Here is an 18,521-nt window from a genome sequence, read left to right as displayed (position 1 = left end):
TTGTGGCTGCTGCTCTGCCCCTGTTCGCCCAAAAGAAGGTGGCGCCTGCCTGCCCCGGGGGTAAATGAGGAGAAAAGCTTTTTGGTGGAGTTTGTACCACACCACATCATGTCAAATGCTGCTCCTGGCCTGTCGCTCGCCGAGGGGCCGTGGATGGATGCCAGTGTGTCTGTCTGTGTGTGTGTGTGTCACGAGCTCACCAGTTGGGGTTTGGGGTTTTGGGGGGTCACTCTGGTGTGCTTTCAGGTCTCAGCGGCTCACCTCGGTTCGACCGAGGGTACTCCATATCTGATGGAATTTCATGCTGAAATTTTTACAATTTGGTCCTTTTTGAAAATTTATTTTACAAATAGACCCCTAGGAAAACTTAAACCGGAAATAATCCTTTTTGGGGCGCCAGAGTGGCTGGCGCCGTACCCCAACATGGCGGCGCCAGCCACACTGGCGCCGTGCCCGTGCCACCGTGGCACTAGGGCTGTCGTGGAGGTGCTGACTGGGCAGAAAGGGGGCGCCAGCCACACTGGCGCCGCCCTTCATACCACGGCCCCAGCATAGCTGGCGCGCCCCTCCTCTGTGCCTTAAACCCCGTGGGCCCCACCACCTTTCTCCTCCCCACTCCCATTTTCGCCATTTCCAGCCCGAGCAGCGAGCTGCTGTTCTTCTCCCTCTCTCTCCCCCTCACCTCTCCACCTCAAATCCACTCAATTTGAAGCCGTTTTTCGCGGGATTTTTTGTGGAAATCGAAGAGAAAGGTAGACTCCTTCATTCCCCCCTCTTTTTTTTTCATTTTTATTGGTTGAATTTGTAGATCGGTGGGTAACCCTAGAACCCCTTTTTTACCCAAATTTGTGATTTTTAGCATTTGTTCTTAGGATTGGCTTGTTGTAGTGCTACATGTTTGCAATGTACTCATTGGTGTCATGATTTTTTTAACCATATATGTGGTAATGTTAATTTTTGGATGGTTTGGTTGGATGGATGGATGAAAAATTATGGTTGAGGCATGACGGAGGTTTGGGTTGTATGATAGAGTATTTGTAATATTTCGATGTGTAATGCAGTAGTAAACTTGTTGATAGTTGTAGGTGGATTAAATATTTTTTTGGAGTAGTAGCTTTGGGACAATTTAAGTTATGCATTGGTTATAATATGTCGGTTTGGACTACGTTTAGGAATGAAGATTTAATTTTTGTTGCAAAGTTACATTTGATTTTTTGGTGTAGATGGATAGACTTGTTCGTGTTTACTACGGTGGTAGAGTGGTGGAACCTTATGTTGGTGGACATGTTGAGTTTGAGGATATGTCATTGAAGACCATTTTGTTTCCCACCCACCCAACTCTAGATGAACTAAGGTCACGAGTGAAAGAAGTTCTTGGATGGACCGAGGATAATGTGGAGATTCGTTTTTATGGGCGATACGATGTTGGTCAAGGGCATAAGTATATATTAAATGTGATAGGTCAGTTGGAATGGGAAGTTTACTTTGATTTGGTAAAAGAGTCTCAGTTTAGATCTCTAGAGGTGTTTGCATCAAAGTTAGTTCGTACCGTAGAAAATTTGGATCTAAACAAATCTCCTTCTTATCATTACGTTGAGAAGAATTTTGTGATATATTATTCTCGTCGTGGAGGGGGTGCAAGTAAGAGTGAGTTGGTACGAGAAGACTTGGAGGGGGAAGGAGAGAAGAAGAGACCTTTGCTTGGAAATGATTTATGGGAGGCAGGACCATCAAAGAGACATTGCGGTACTGATGATGTGGATGCAGCGAGGGTGATGAAAAGGGAGTTAGTATAAGAGGGGCTTGATCTAAGTGAACATTTGTCGGCGAGTGTTCATTGGTCGTCGTACGGAGTCAACCCTGAATACCCGACAGAAGTAGCAGGCCAATATGTGAATCCAGATGATTACTTTGATGTCGAATTGAGTGGTGGTCACGATTCTGTCTCAGTAGAAGTCAATAGAGATGATGTTGACGAGGAGGCAAGTGTTGAGCAATATGATGTTGAATTTGCTGAAGACTCTGATGATGACCGTCCATTCCCTCCACTTACTAATAATGACAAGTTAGCATTAGAGGAATGTCGTGCGTTTGAGAAGGTGTTTGGGAGGAAGCCGGACATTCCTGAGTTTAGGGACCTAACACATGCCCATGGTGCACTACTAGATGGCGGCATCAACCTAGATCAGTTGCCAGAACCATTCCAGGTGGATGGTCTCAGAAAGGGTTTAGAGTTCCCATCCATGGTCGCATTGAAGCTATGGCTCCAGGAGTACGCCATCGTGCACCATCGTCCATACCGTGTTGTCAATTCTGCCGCAAATAGGAGGTACACTGTTAAATGTGAAAACCCACGGTGCAAATGGAAGGTCCATGCAACTAAGAGGTCTAGTGGCACGTGGAGGATATCACGGGTAGGTAAGGAACATAGTTGTGCTACTGCCGAAGGTTCAGGGAGCCACCGGCAACTGACATCAAAGTTCATAGCAAATAGGTTATGCAATGCCATAAAACTGCAACCTACACTCTCTGCTTCTGCGTTAGCTTTGTATATATTTGAGGTTTTTCAGTATAGGGTGAAGTATGGCAAGGCTTGGAGGGCACGAGAGGAGGCTATGAAGCTCATTTACGGTGAATCGGGTGAAGCGTATGTCCGTTTGCCCACTTTGCTGCAAGCCATTAAGCAGAGGAATCCCAGTATGGTCTACCACATCGATACTCATCCTGATAGGGTTGTCAACGTTGATGGAGTGACCAAGAAAATTTTTATGCGTGCATTCTGGTGCTTTGGTCCTTCCATTGAGGCTTTTAAGCATTGTAGGCCAGTACTAGCTATAGATGCAACCTTCCTAACTGGGAAATACGGTGGTGCCTTGATGACTGCATTATCAGCTGGTGCGGAGGACCAACTTGTACCTTTAGCTTTTGCCTTGGTGGAGAAAGAGAACTCACGAGACTGGTGCTGGTTTATCGATCTTGTCCGACGGGTTGTGGTTGGGCCGCATAGGGAGGTTTGTATTATCTCAGATCGACATGCTGGTATAATGAATGCCATGATGACTCCTGTTCCAGGATTGCCATCGGTTCATCACCGGTGGTGCATGAGGCACTTCAGTGCTAATTTCCACAAGGCCGGTGCGGACAAGCATCAGACAAAAGAACTCCTAAGGATATGTCAGATTGACGAGAAGTGGATATTTGAGAGGGATGTTGAGGCACTAAGGCAGCGTATTCCCGAAGGTCCTCGTAAATGGCTTGAAGATGAGTTGTTGGATAAAGATAAGTGGTCTCGTGCATACGATAGAAATGGCCGCCGGTGGGGTTACATGACAACCAACATGGCCGAACAGTTCAATAGCGTGCTAGTTGGTGTTCGTAAGCTTCCAGTGACGGCCATCGTATCATTTACGTTCATGAAGTGTAATGACTACTTTGTGAACAGACATGATGAAGCTTTGAAGCGAGTCCAGTTAGGGCAGCGTTGGTCCACCAAGGTTGACAGTAAGATGAAGGTGCAAGAAAGTAAGGCGAACAAACACACTGCAAGGTGTTTCGATAAGCAGAAAAAGACATACGAGGTCACAGAGAGGGGTGGTATAACGCGTGGTGGTGTTAGATTCGGCGCAAGAGCCTTCAAAGTTGAAGGTGAGGGGAACTCATGTTCTTGCCAAAGGCCATTGCTCTACCATATGCCTTGCTCACATCTTATACACGTTTATCTGATTCATGCAATTGATAAGGAATCTCCCAACCGAATGCCGTATCAGTTCTCTTCAAGAGCCGTTGTGAACACATGGGCAAGTCGCTTTGAGCCATACCTCGACCCCACACAGTGGCCATCGTACGATGGTGAAGAATTTGTTGCTGACCCAAATTTGAAGATTAAAACAAGAGGGAAGAGGAGATCGAAACGATTCAAGAACGAAATGGACTCGGGTCTGGGTGGTTATGGAAGGAAACCACCTTCATGCGTTCAACTTGATGCTGCGCCGGTGCAAAATAGATGCTCGTTGTGTCACCAGGAGGGTCACAAGAAAACTAAGTGTCCTAAGCGTCCAAAAAAGAAGAAGTCCAAAAAAAATTTAAGTGTTAGGGAGGTAAATATTTTGTTTTCCTACTCATGTTCTTGCATTCATTTTCTTTTAATATATGTCACATTGGTAACTAACGGTGAATTTATTACTTTTTCATGTAGGATGGCCGAGGAGGGACAACCGCCGACTTACCCAGCCTTGGAGGCGTACTACGAGGCCCGTCATCGCGGGGCTGCGATCGGGGCGGGGAGGGTATGAATCGGCATTGATTCACTTGTGCATAAGTATCGGTAGCGTGTATTTGACATTATATTAACTAATTGATTTACAATTGCTAATGCAGGTACTTCAACCGCTCCGAGTCAGAGCTCATGCCCCCCAGTGTTTGACGATAGGTACATCCCGTACCTAAGGGCTGCCGGGTTGCTCGGGGTGGCCTTGGTCGTGAGCAGAGGAATGCCAGTGTTCAACGCTCCTGCGTTGACAGCACTTGTGGACAGATGGAGGCCTGAGACACACAGCTTCCACCTCCCCAGTGGTGAGATGACCATCACTCTACAGGATGTGGCTATGATCTTGGCCCTCCCATTACGGGGGCATGCCGTGACGGGCAGGACAGAGACTCCTGGATGGCATGCACAAATGCAGCAGCTGTTTGGCATTCCACTGAACATTGAGCAGGGGCAAGGGGGGAAGAAGAAGCAGAATGGAATACCCCTGTCTTGGCTGAGTCAGAACTTCTCACATCTTGATGACGATGCTGAGCCATGGCGTGTTGAGTGTTATGCCCGTGCATACATCTTGCACTTGTTGGGAGGGGTTCTGTTTCCTGATGCTGGGGGTGACATTGCTTCGGCGATATGGATTCCTTTGGTCGCCAACCTTGGTGATCTGGGCCGTTTCAGTTGGGGGTCAGCAGTGTTGGCGTGGACATATAGACAGCTCTGTGAGGCCTGTTGTCGTCAGGCACCATCATCCAACATGAGTGGTTGTGTGCTATTGATTCAGATGTGGATGTGGTTAAGACTACCGGTTGGAAGGCCTAAGTGGAGGCAAAGCTTCACTCCTTGGCCCTATAATGAGCCAGACATGGAGAAGACAGTGGCCTACCTTTTTGAGAGTACTGCCACTGCACATGCTCACCGGGATGTGGCATACAAGCATTATGTCAATGAGATGGACTGCTTGCAGCCTCAACATGTAAGTACTTCCAATATCACTTCTAGTTAGACATTTACTTCTTTAATTGAGATACTAACCAACGACATCTCTTCAACTTTTGCAGATTGAGTAGTTACCATACCACACAAATGAGGCTTCAAGCCTGACCCTGAACTCGATGTGCAATCGAGACTCTGACTATTTCATGTACCAGTGCCCATTGATTTGTTTCTGGGCAGTTGAGTACCACCTTCCGCACCGTGTCATGCGACAGTTCGGGAAGAAACAAGATTGGCCGGTTGAGGACATCTCAACTGGAGTTGAATTACATAAGTAAATATTTCTTATCTTTGTTTGCTTTCATTGTCAATGTTCAATTTTGTACCATTTAACCCTTGTCGATGCTCACTACTGTTTCATCACCTTCTACTTGTCTAGGTATGACAGGGTGAGAACAAAGAAGGTGAAAGACTGGGGGCTAGAGCATAATAGATACATTGATGAATGGAGAACAGCCGGAAGGAACGATAGGTACATCGAGACTATACACCAAAATCATCTTTTCTCAGAGTACCTTCGTTGGCTGCATAGGACATATAGACTGTTCCTCCGCCCTACTTGGACGGAAGCCGACATAGAGGATGACCGCGACTCCGATGAGGGGCGGAATCCCTATGATGTCCGGACTAGAGTTGGATATCAAATGGAGCACGCCCCACTTAGAGACAGAGTCGTAAGTTTTCTTGCATTTATCAAAGTTACTTCCATTTGCACCCTAGACCCTAACATATATCTTTTCACGCTTTCAGTCGAGAGAGCTCCTCAGGAGTGTGAATGAAATGGGGCATGCCCTCCAAGCTCCGAGGGGTGGTGAGGACACGGAGAACACGCTCCGCAATGTTTTAGAGGTAAAATTTATTTAGCACTTTGCATTACTTGAGTTATGCCTAACAAACTTCTTTTTTTTTTTGAAATGCAGAAAGTTCGTCAAAGGTGCCGGAAACTTGCAGCAAGATTAGGTTGCAGGTCGGTTGGATTGGACGACGTGTACCAACCGGGGAGACTACCACCACCACTACCTCAATCCGCGCGTCCAAGTACTGCTCGACACTCCATCAGGATAGAAGAGCGTGAAGGAGTTGGTGGCTCGTCGTCGTCACGCATTAAGCAAGGGAGGGGAAAGGGGAAGGCGCCGGCTCCACCTAGCGACGACGATGACGATGAGGACGAGGAGGATGAGGACTACGTCGCACCAGACGCCGAGGAGATAGACATGTCACAGTTTCCCGACGCGCCTCAGGGGACGCAACCCACGCAATACAACTTGCGATCCACTCGGGCAGCGAAAAAGAGGTAAAATGAGCTTACCATTCTCAAATGTTATTTGATTTCCCTTATTTTGTTTTTAAAATGTTTTAAACATTGGATTTTCAAATGTAGGTACACTCCGGGCTCGCAAGCAATTCGGCGCCAACGGAAGAAGTAATTTGTATGAAGTTAATCTATTGGTTGGTAGTATGACATATGTGGTGCACTATGTGATATAAAATGTGATGGATTATGTGAGGACTATGTGATGGACTTTTGACATTGTTTCATGTGTGGAATATAGGATGGACTTTTTGCATTGTTTGATGTGTGGGATATGTGATGGACTTTTGGCATTGTTTGATGTGTGGAATATGTGATGGACTATGTGAGGACTATGTGATGGACTTTTGGCATTGTGATTTGTGCAATTGGAACCTGTTTTAGTCTGTACGAATCTGTGAATTGTGATTTGAATTGCGAACTGTGAATTGGTACATTTGTGCAATATGGATCTTCAATTTGCAGGGAGGCAGAGGGCGGCGCCAACCACCCTGGCGCCGAGGTTGGGAAGGGCGGCGCCAGCCAGTGCCGCGAGGCAGAAGGGTTTCGGGCTGGGGGAGGGCGGCGCCAGCTACCCTGGCGCCGTGGTCCATGAGGGCGGCGCCAGCCGAGGCCCGGAGGCAGAAGGGCTTCGATGGGGGGAGGAGGGGGGCGCCAGCCACCCTGGCGCCGCGGTCGGGGGGGGGGGGCGCCCGCCGTTGCCTGGAGGCAGAACAGACTTGGCGAAAATTTTGGGGGGGGGAGAAAGTTGGTGGGGCCCGCAGAGGAGGGGCGCGCCAGCCGTGCTGGCGCCGTGCTATGAGGGGCGGCGCCACTTTGGCTGGCGCCCCCTTCGGCCTAGTCAGCACCTCCACGACAGCCCTATTGCCACGGTGGCACGGGCACGGCGCCAGTGTGGCTGGCGCCGCCATGTTGTGGTACGGCGCCAGCCACTCTGGCGTCCCAAAAAGGACCATTTCCGGTTTAAGTTTTCCCAGGGGTCTATTTGTAAAATAAGTTTTCAAAAAGGACCAAAATGTAAAAATTTCAGGAATTTCATGTTCATCAACATGATCCGTGGAAGGGCTGCTTAGGGCCGGGCGTTCACAGTGCACCGATCTGGCTAGTGACTGTGGCTCGCTACGCCGTGCAGCGGCTCTAAGGACAGTAGCAATGCAAGCTACTCGTTTGAGGAATCTAAAAATGCCGCATATACTAAAGACACGGTTCAAATTTTGGTTATCTAACAGTGCAAATGGCCTCATGAGTGATTTCAATTTTTTGTTTTAGCTCGTACCACTTTTAGTTTCAGCCCTCATATTTTTCTCAATTTACAAAGAAGTCTAAAGTTTACAATAACCCTCCCTAAAATCGAGAAAAGAATATAATTCCCACCACCACCGGGTCCACCCCCACAACCCGTTCCCCTTTCCTCACTCACACCACCTCAGCGAGTTCATCGGGGACAAACTCCGCCGCCCCCGTCTCCCTTGCCACCCTACCTCGACGACGAACTTTGCCACCGTCGGCATCTCCACTCCTGGCGACAAGCTCCGCAGTTGCCAGCACCTCTCACATCCTGGCGACAAGAAGAAGATTGCGGTGGCCGCCGCCTCCCTATTCCCCCACCTCGGTGACAAACTTCGCCAATGACGGCCTCTCCACTCCTGGCGACGAGCTTCGCCGATGCCAGTACCTCCCGCACCCCGGCAACAAGAACAAGAACGCGGCGGCCACCGCCTCCCTACTCCCCCACCTTGGCAGTGAACTCTGCCAGCGATGGCCTCTCCTTGTCACTCAGATCCAACACCGCCACCCGATGTCATGGCCGGATCTGGCCTCTTCCCTCTCAGGCATTGAGTACTAGAGGCGGTGGAAATGGAGCTTGATAGCGTCGCTGGATCAAGCCAGGCATGGGGTAGTGCGGCGGATCGGGTTCCCTTCTCCTCCTTCATCGGCAAGTGCAGATCGAGCATAGTGCACCAGCAAGCATCGTTGTTGCCTTCGCTGGCAACCTCCGGCCTGTTGTGCCCCTCCCCCCCTCCCGCCATGACTCCATCATTAGCTTGTTGCTGCTGAGCTTGGGTGGAGAGAGAAAAGGGCTTTTGAGCTCGAGTGGGACCGCTGCAGGATGATTCCTTGCCTTTTCTGCTGAAAAACTCGTGGCTCAAGTAAGACCTGAGCTTCCAAGTGAAGATATGGTCCCCAAGCAATTTTCTCTTCCACGCGGCAGCAGGTGTCCTACGTGGCGGCTAGAGCCACACACCACGTAGGTGCACTATGAACGCCCTAAACTCGACTGAACTTGTTTGCCTTATTGGGCTCCTTGTGTCCTCTACTAGGCTGCTCGAGCGTCTTGATAGGCATGAAGCTACTCGGGGCGAGGCCATTGTGGTGACACATGTTGGGGGGAGGTTGTTGCTCCTGTATGGGCCCTAGAGGGAGACAGGACAATGCCCGAGAAGAAGCAACAGTGTTTGTCGCTGCTACCTTGCGTTTAGCTAGATTTGACAAGCTTGTGGCCAGAAATAACACCGTTGCCTCAATCTGCGTCGACCCGCTACTCCTCTAGCGGCATCAAAGAGGAGGAGGAGGGAACTAGAACTAGATCTGAGCAAAGGAAGAAGATTTGGTCGAGCATGCTGCTATCTACCCTCCTCCTCGACCACCAAGGCCAACCGCACTAGCTACCTTGTCAACCGCTACAAGGGTACCGATCCATGCTCACCACCGATGACCAGGAATACCATATTTGGCTATAATGGGAGTAGTGGCACCGTCTACGGTGCTAGATCTGAGGTTAGAGGCGATGGATCAGAAGTCGATGGCGCTAGTTAAGAGGCTAGCCATCAGGATGCGATGCTCGATTGGAGAAACGATATGCGTGTGGGGTGCTCGCAGTGATTCATTGAACATAGATCGAATCGTGAAAGTGGGATTAGGAAGCAACAAAAATAGATTGAGAACCTAACTGGTGGGGCCTTCGAACTATTCGGTTGTTGTGTAAATTATGTTCATTCTATAGGGTTCTATTGGTGAATTGTTGGGCTCAAAAATTAATTGAGAAAAATGGTGGGATTGATTTGCAAAATTAAAGTTGTTGGTTAAGGCCATCTTGCATTATGGGAGAAAATACTTTTAGATTTGTGGCCTTGGTCTACTTGGGGCCATGTGACATCCAAGGCCACTCCTCGGAGTGACTTGCATTGTTCATGCAGTTATGCAACAGATGAAGTGTTTGTTTCGATCAACCTTAATGTGGTCCTTACCAAGATTTTGGTTACGACGAGATTTGGACATTGCTAAACTTTTAGTAAACTATATAGCCATTTAGTTGGATGTTGAAAATTTGGAAAGTGTATAAGGTGGAAGTATGGTTTACTTGAATGTCGATCTTGTGGCAACAAACCAAATAACATTTCAATTTATCTAGGCATTGCCGATCAAAATTTTTATGTTCAAATTGGGATGTAGACTAAAAGAGTAAGTTCATATTTTTCCCAACTATTGTGCTTGTCTAAAAAGATACTACATGTCAACTCCGATATTAGGAAATGGACCAGCCCCTAAGCCTGCCATCGAGGAGAAGCCGATTCATGTTGCTAATCGCAATGCCATCTTTTAATGGTTTGGGGGAGAAGGAGGGTGTGATTACGGTTTCTTGACAACATGCTCTAATATGGAATTATTTGTAAATCAAATAGCCACAAAATTAAACTACTAATGTGATGTGTGTACAATTGTAGGAAACACCAAATAAAAATTTTGATTTGATTTCCTCATGCAATTTATAGAAGCACATGTTAGTTTCATGCATATGGAATACCCAATACTTATGCATTAAGGTCGACGGGGTCCATTGTATCCATACTAGGCTCCCTAGTTTTAGTTGAACAAGGGGACACCCGAGGGTATAAATACAAGACCCCCAGGAGGAGAGATGTCACGAAAAGACAAGCCAATACAGACCAAAATAATACAAGACAACTCCAATCTCGCCAAGTTTGTATTCGAGGAAGTCGACTGCCGCTAGTTGGCAACCACATATGAGATCATTACGCTGTTAGGCTAACAAAGACTAGATTAGGTCATCCTTAATATTGTACGCGTGTGATATTGATATATAAAGGCAACACCTGCTTCGATTGACAGGAATAGAGCTATTACCTGTAATTAGGGGGCTCAAACCTGTATACAAATCTTTGTCCCATGTCTCTTTTACCTTAATCTCATGTATACCTGGTACCAACGATGCCCATACTCTACAAATACCATCTTTAGGTGTAGCCCTTCGATAGCACCCAAATAAAACTTTTGGAATTAGCATGAATTAAATTCCCAATTCTAAAATAACAAGAGTTGGAATCAAATTCTATTGACCACATTTAAATTCATTAGAGTCAAATGAGGTGAAAATTGTATCATTCTAATTGAAAAAAAATGTGTCATGAATGCACCTACATTGCCACTTTTTATCTTCACCAATTCATGTGTGGTCCAACTACCAACCGATATATCTATGTCTACGCAGATCTTTGTAGCTTCTAGTGAGTGTGTTACCGAGACATGCCAAAGTGTTGCATATGGGAGTTACGTACATATCACAATTTATGCACAAACAACAGACAACCAATATCTTTGTTACAACATATCAAAATAGTATATAGTATACTAGTTTGACATATCAATATCATCTTCTTGGGCACATTCACCACTGCACGTCATTTATGAATATAACATCCATCAAACATATAATATAATTAATCAATATTAAGGACATCACAAAGTGTTAAGCATAGATTTTTTGGACAATCTTCTCAAGTGCCACTAATGCATGAGTGACGAGTTGCTAATGCACTATGTTAGCAATATTACAATTTACATGCTTTGCAACTAAGGTTAATTGTTTTGACATCTATTACCTAAAAAAATGGATTGAATATTTCACTGTAGCACACCCATTTCCAATTTTGATCACATATGCTTCCAAGGCATTACAGCGTATCAACTTTCAACTTTAATCTAGTATATATGTTGGGCATCTTAAGCTAGATGAGACCATTCATTTGTTTTAAAAAAAGGACGATGAGATCATTCACTTGTAAGGCGTCATGCATGCATGCTTTCATTCTCATGTGTATGAGTATAAATCGTTCATGTGGCAAAAATAGGCACATAAACTTTCCTTATGCAAGGGCAATTAGTCGGACTTTTTGTGATTTTTTTACCTTGCCAAGTGCACATACCACATTTAATATACAACTGCTTTCTCACTAAGCACAATAGATGGGATCAACTCCAAATGTGTGATTAGATCAACTTCAAATGTGCGATTGTTCGTCAAAGAATAAGAATTGTTAGGTACATGCTTTGCTGATAGTCACAAGTTGGAGATTCCTCGCTAACAATGCTATGTTGGTAGTAAAGGCTAATTGCGTATATATGCATGTTCCTTAATTTCTACTACCTTAATTAATTCATGATATGTATACCTACCTTCTCAACTCTAGATGCATGCATTGTACATAAGAAACATTTGTACTTGTAGCATCACTGTTAATTTCAGCATAGAATGGAGAAAAATAAGCTTTTATGCTCGTGTACTTCACCCATAACTATTGTTCACAAAAGCTTTCCTAATACTTATTACATATTGTTTACTTTCATCCTATTTGTTATTATGTGGCACATATTATGTATGATCAAGTGCTTTCCTAGTACTTCTTACATATTGTTTACTTTTATCCTATTTGTCATATGTGACACATATGTATAATCAAGTGCAATCATTCCATGCAGTATGGTATGTTTTAAAATTATTTTTTCTTACACTAACATGCGAAGATACTTTTTTTCCCTCAAGAGAGGGTTGCGTCATGCCAAGATACTTAACTATACAATAATGATAATACATATTTGCGTCCAAATTAAATTATGATTGCATCCTAATACTATCACTTACCACCAACTATGATAACTCGTACTCATATACGCTAGGTTATTTTCACTTCTTATTTCTCACATGCTTGCTTCTGACTTTCTTTTCCATGGCATTCATAAGATCTACCTATCTCGCCTACCATCCTCTCACCTGCTTGTCTTGTCTCATATGTAGTGAAATGTAGGTGAATGTAGAATCACTAGTAGCATATTTAGATATTTCACAATTAAACATAAGAAAACATGGGGATGCTTTATGTGCCGATAGTGGCCATCTTATATTTCTCATTCTTATAGAAAGTTTTTTTTTTTAAAAAAGAAACAAATCCCGTTTTGAAATTTATGCACCAGTTAGATCTCCTGAAAATGAAATATATTTGAGAAAATAGAGGGCTTAAGGATCATTAAGTGGCAAATATTTCTATGACGTCCATCTACAAATATATATTTTCAATTTTCATTGGCTTCAACAAACACTTTTACTATATGATATTGTCACAATATCACATAAAAACATAAAAAAATATCTAAAAATTAACTAGTGTATTATGTAGAAATCCAATAACATACGTGTATCACTTATCTTATGCAATATGTATCACATTGCAAGGTAATACGTGTGTCTCTCCAGCATTGGTGCATATTTCACTCATGTGTATGATCACTTATCTTATGCAATAGTTGTAAAAGGTTGGCAAGCTATTTATTTTTTAAAAATTTTGCTTTCCAATATCATATATGGCTATAAAACTACGCATCGGTCTCGTAGACAATATTCATATACCAAAAATAGGAGAATTTAATTTGATGTGACCCAACCGTTTCCAACCTTCATTACTCCAAAGCATTACGACAATGTGTGCAACCTCAGACTTTGACTGACTGCAGCCATCACTTGTCTCAAGTGAGAGTGTTGAGTGACGTTTGTATTGGTTTTGTTTGCTTGCCTGTGTTGCGGAGCCAAGAGATATGGTGTTATGACGGCTTTCAACACTTGATATCATAAGATAAGTGATGACCAACTTTTTATTATTTATATTTGTCTCCGTATTGTATCTACCTCTAACATTTATCACTTATGCCCCTCCTGGAACACGGTGCACATTTGCTTCAACTTGGCTGACAACATTGCTATTTAGCAAGACATTCATAATAACTTGTCGCCTACCACTCACTTTCTTTGACCGTCTTCATAGAGTATACGTGCCTAATTTCTTGGTGTCTCGTCCACCTGTTATCATGCATGACGCCATTTTCACTTATGTGTAGCATAAATGTTGACACCAACACACCTACCCATAGAAAATAGTTAAAAATATTTACATATCATTGTCGAAATCAAGTTATGTGATATGTATGTCATTGGTAACTGTTGGTATTTCTTATTACCATATGCTATTACTGGTTAGTCCACCTCCATTAGGTAGGGTGAAAGGACAAATTTTCCCCCCAGGTAGTAGTATGTGCGCTCACAAAAAGAAAATCAAGATTTAGCACATTGCCTTAATCTAGTAGTAGTAAAATGCTATTGAGAGATCTTTGCCTTTTAAAAATGTCGGTGATATAACTGCTACTTCCACCTTATTTCCAGAAAAAATTGAGGACGCAAAGGTTTATTAAAGAAAATGAGCCTGCTTAATGAAGTGTTTAAATAAAAAGTAACACTGAATAAAATGAGTTAACCAACGGTACAATGCAAAATTCAATTTCGTGAATAACTCGATCTCCCGGTAGAATTGGCCATTTTCTGGTGGTGTGGTCATTTTATACTTTATTTTATTCTTTTCCTGTTTATTACTGTTGAAAAATCCTTTTTACATCTCTATCTCTACTACTTAAAAAATAAGAGATGCTTCCATCGTCCGTATAAAAAACCGGCCAAAAAAACCGGACTAGCGAGAAAAAAACCGGGCGGAAAAACCGTAATTGTCTCAAAAAAAAAGGCGAAAAAAATCCGATTCCCTGCACAAAAAAAAAGGCGAAAAAAAACCGGCGAAAATTGGCGAAAAAACCAGACGAGCGATAAAAAAACCGTAACCGTCCGATAAAAAAAAGCGAAAAAAATAATCCGATTCCGTACGTGCCAAAAAAAAGGACGAAAAAAATCTCCGTGAAAAAAAAATAGCGAAAAAATAATTAAAAAAAGTCCGACTCCTATCCGATTCCCTCTCAGAAACGAAAAAAATCCTGACTGTAGATCCGATTCCCCCGAAAAAGAAAAGGCGCCACTCCTTTTGAGTCCGAGATACCCGCCACCACTCCTCTCAGTTTCAATCTATACCGTGATATCTCTCAAATTTTGGTGAAATAAAATAATGTGCCGGATTAAAGATCTGTTTATAAAAACGGAACCTACTGGTCGAGAGCATTCCATTTTTATATTATTTTAATTTTTGGGTTTGTAATTTTGCATTTGAGACCTTGTAATTTTTATATTTACATTTGAGTCCCTGTAATCTTACAATTAGGTACTTGTGGTCGTTTTTGATAAAAATAATAATAAAAGAGAGAGAACAAAAGAAAAAAGTGCATAAAAATAAAAACAACAACAAATTAAAAGTTTTGTTTCCCCTAAGTCCTGTATTGAAGAAAAGCAAAAAAAGAACATTTGAAGAAAAAACAAGCAAAAAAAACGCGTGAGAAAATAATTGTAAAAAAAGGCAAAAAAAACACACGAGAAAAGAAAAGAAAAAAAAGAGAGAAAAATATGGTTTTCATTGTAAGTATAAAAGCAAAAAAAAAAGCTAAAAAACCTTTTAGAAAGAAATGTGCTATTTCTGAATGGTTTGAGAAAATCGCGCAAAAAAAAACACCGTTTATAAAAAAACAAGCCACTCATTAAAATACAAACGTTGTCATTGACATGATTATTCATGAAAAACGTATATGAAATACTCGGATTAGAAAAAACTGGAAAAGAAAAAAAAAAGGCTCCTCTCCGATCCGAAGGTGAGAAAAAGCGTCTTCTCCTCTGATCACCGACAGGCCGGTCCCAGCCGTCCGGGGACGTGGCCCCACGCTGTCAGTGACACAAAGCATCACGAGGCGCGCAGGGGAAACTGGAAAGAGCTGGCTAGTGGCGGGCACACGCCGGGCAGCGAGGGCCACGTGCCTCCCCCCCGGGGTCACTGACCACGTGGGGCCCACCCCCCGTCACGTGCCTCGCCACAGCGTCCGGTGCGCTCCCACACCACAAAGCCGCGCCCGTACGTACGTCCTCCCCTTCCACGTGGCGAGCCCGCCTCTCCCACCTTGGCCCAGCCCCGGCCCAAGCCCAAAAAGCCCAGCCCCCGGCCCTCTCCAGCCGAGCTAATCCTGGATTAGTAAAGCGGCTAATGCTAATGACGCGCGGCGGCGGCAGAGGCAGCGGCATCGGCGAGGTCGTACGGGTGGGGCCCACGTGGCAGTGCACGGCAGCGTGAGCTGCCGAGTCCCAAGAGGCCAAAGAGACCCCCTAGCCGGTGTAGTCACCGGCTCACCGCTACATTTCCTCTGCTTCAGCTTCATTTTTTTCCCTTTTTTTATTTTTTGGTTTGAGAAATTCACCATCCTGTTCACGTCTCGCATAAATGCGCTGCTCTTTTCTTAATTCTAAAATTTAGATTTTGGTGTAAAGGTTTGGGTTTCTTGGAATATTGTTATGGAGGCAAAATTATATAAACCACCACATTTTGTTATTGTTGTTTTGAGATTTCATCCTATAATCTATTTTATAGTAAAAGCCTGCGCACTTAAAACTATCTCCTCCGCGCATGTGTTAGTAACTAATTCGGCTCATTTCTTTCGACGTGGATTTGCTGCGGGGTATATAAGCAATTTCGGACTCGTTCAACGTGGCTATGAGCCAGGTGAGTCTGGTTTGAACTTGTTCTTAGGCTATTTTTTTAACTTGAGGTCGGGTGAAGAATTTGTTTTCTATGAGCCAGAAGCAACACCATTGTTTGACTAACATCGAGTTTGAGTTGAACTCACAAACCTATGTAGCCCATCGTGGATGTAAATTAAACAGGAAGGGCTAAATCAACTACTCATGAGCACGGGATACGGGAAGAGCCGACAATCTTCATCCTAGCAGTGTTGGATGTGTGGGTTTTTCAACAAATCAGATTATGCGATCGAATCTTTTCAAGGTAATGCTTTATACATTTTTTATATTTTCTTTCACAAAATTTGAAGTCTGTAAAGTTAATTTATTTGTTTACCTTATATCGATCACAAAACAAAATTATCCAATCAACCGCTCAATTTCAGCCATCTCAAACAGGATCAACTTAGATGTTTAAAAAACGTTGAGTTCCGAGTTCCCAGATATCGTGATCCCCTCTGATCAACAGCTACTGGTGAACAAACAAGTCTTTTTTTTTTTTTGCACGGAGATGGAAAGCAGAGCACAAGAAAACGATGGCGAGTTTTGCCTCTGTTTTCTACTCGTAAATGACCAGAGGCATCGTCGCCCAGGCGATGCGCGTGTTTTGTCAGTTTGGACATGGTCCACCTCTACATGTCGATGTTAGCCCAGACATCTCCCCAAGGCCAACCCCCGTGTGTCTCTCGTCCTTCTGCAACTCCAAAGCCCCCCATGCAAATATTGCGAGTAAACGACCCATCGGTTATCCTAATAAGCTAAAGATAATATTTAAATTTTTTAAATTTAGTTTCAAAGTTGATTTTAAGATTTTTTAAGTACAATTTCTTTTACAGTATTAACTTTTAAGTCGCTGAAAACATTTTCATATATAAAAGGTTTACAAATTAATATTCACTTACTAATAAATCATTTTATATTATTAGGTAATATGTGCAACTGACGAAGCTATAAATTTTGTATGGTCTGGGGGCTTGTCTGGCCGTCGAATTGGAATCATTTTGTTTTTTGAAAATTGCGTTCGGTTCTTTGTAATGTGTACGGGAAATTAGATTGTTTTCGTGTAAAAAGCTTGTGAAACTTGTCATGTTGGATTTAAAACGCATGTCCATGTCCATGTTCGTGTCCAGCCAAAGCAAGATTCTCCGGGCAGCATGGAAATCTCAGCCCCCACGAAAAGCACAGCAGCAGCAGGCAGCAGCCGAGTCTCCTGAAGCCACCAATCACATCGCTCCAAGCACCGCCTCGGTCCACCATAGCCCACACTATCTTACTCCTAATCCCCTCCATTATCTTAATGAATTTCCTGCAACAAGGCACAGCCACCTCCTCGGACCAAAGCCACCAAACCAAAGCTTCTTCTCCTCCCTTTAGAGCAAGTTTATAGCATAGCCAACTATTAACTTTAAATTATCTATAATTAATTTAACAGCCAATTCATATAATAGTTAGCTATAAACATATACTACACAAGTATAATACTTAATCCCACATATCATATACACATTGCGTCTTGTAGTCTGTATTGTAGCTGACTATATATCTGTAGCCCCGCTATTCTTATCTCTCCTCATTTATCTTCTCGATATGTGTTTATGGTCTGCTATTATACCAGCTCTTATTTCATTTCATGTGCACGTTTTCAAAACTGTTAAACGTTATAACTTTTGAGAAAAAAGTCATAAGAAAGTTGATTTTAAGAATTATATTAATTTACTTTTTAAGTTATGTTATAGCTCCAATAATATTTAATTGGTTAAACGGTAATGAGTAACCAAATTTCCGTGCACGAAAGAGGAGTTCCAAAACTTCCAACCACAGCTATCAAACACATAGCCATTAATAGTAACACGAAATTCCAAACAAAAATAAAATAATTTGGTACCATATCTATCGCATGGTTTATCACGGACGAGGTTAACACGAAAACCACGTGGTTATCGCGAAATATACCGTGGTCTTAAAAACTATAAAGGTTACCACACATAATATAACCATGCGGTTTAGTGAACGATTTGATTGTTGGGGTGAGACAGGCCCAGCCCAAGTCAAAGCCCAAGCCCAGCCCAACCAGCGGTGACCTCACCGCTCTACCTACCCGAACCCAAAGCCCAAAGACGACCGCCCCGAGGCCGGTGCTGACACCCTCCCCCTCCCTCACACACCCCCAC

The 18,521-nt window shown here is 43.6% G+C and overlaps 1 protein-coding gene across 1 annotated transcript; it reads left to right on the top strand.

The window, feature by feature from the left end:
* The first annotated feature begins 798 nt into the window (after positions 1–798).
* Positions 799–5,457, top strand: LOC136354672 (uncharacterized). Its single transcript, XM_066306186.1, has 4 exons — positions 799–4,097; positions 4,196–4,286; positions 4,378–5,234; positions 5,320–5,457. The coding sequence occupies exons 1-4, from the start codon at positions 2,244–2,246 to the stop codon at positions 5,326–5,328; spliced, it is 2,811 nt and encodes a 936-aa protein (XP_066162283.1). The 5' UTR covers positions 799–2,243; the 3' UTR covers positions 5,329–5,457.
* Positions 5,458–18,521: the final 13,064 nt, after the last annotated feature.

The sequence above is a fragment of the Oryza sativa genome, chromosome 12 (genome assembly GCF_034140825.1).
Source record: "Oryza sativa Japonica Group chromosome 12, ASM3414082v1".
Classification (NCBI taxonomy): domain Eukaryota; kingdom Viridiplantae; phylum Streptophyta; class Magnoliopsida; order Poales; family Poaceae; genus Oryza; species Oryza sativa.
This window is presented reverse-complemented; position numbering and strand designations above follow the sequence as displayed.

Coding starts and splice junctions, on each gene's coding strand:
- LOC136354672 (XM_066306186.1), top strand. CDS start 2,244: ATGGTCGCATTGAAGCTATGGCTCCAGGAGTACGCCATCGTGCACCAT. Junction 4,098..4,195: donor AAAATTTAAGTGTTAGGGAG/GTAAATATTTTG, acceptor TTTTTCATGTAG/GATGGCCGAGGAGGGACAAC. Junction 4,287..4,377: donor CTGCGATCGGGGCGGGGAGG/GTATGAATCGGC, acceptor TTGCTAATGCAG/GTACTTCAACCGCTCCGAGT.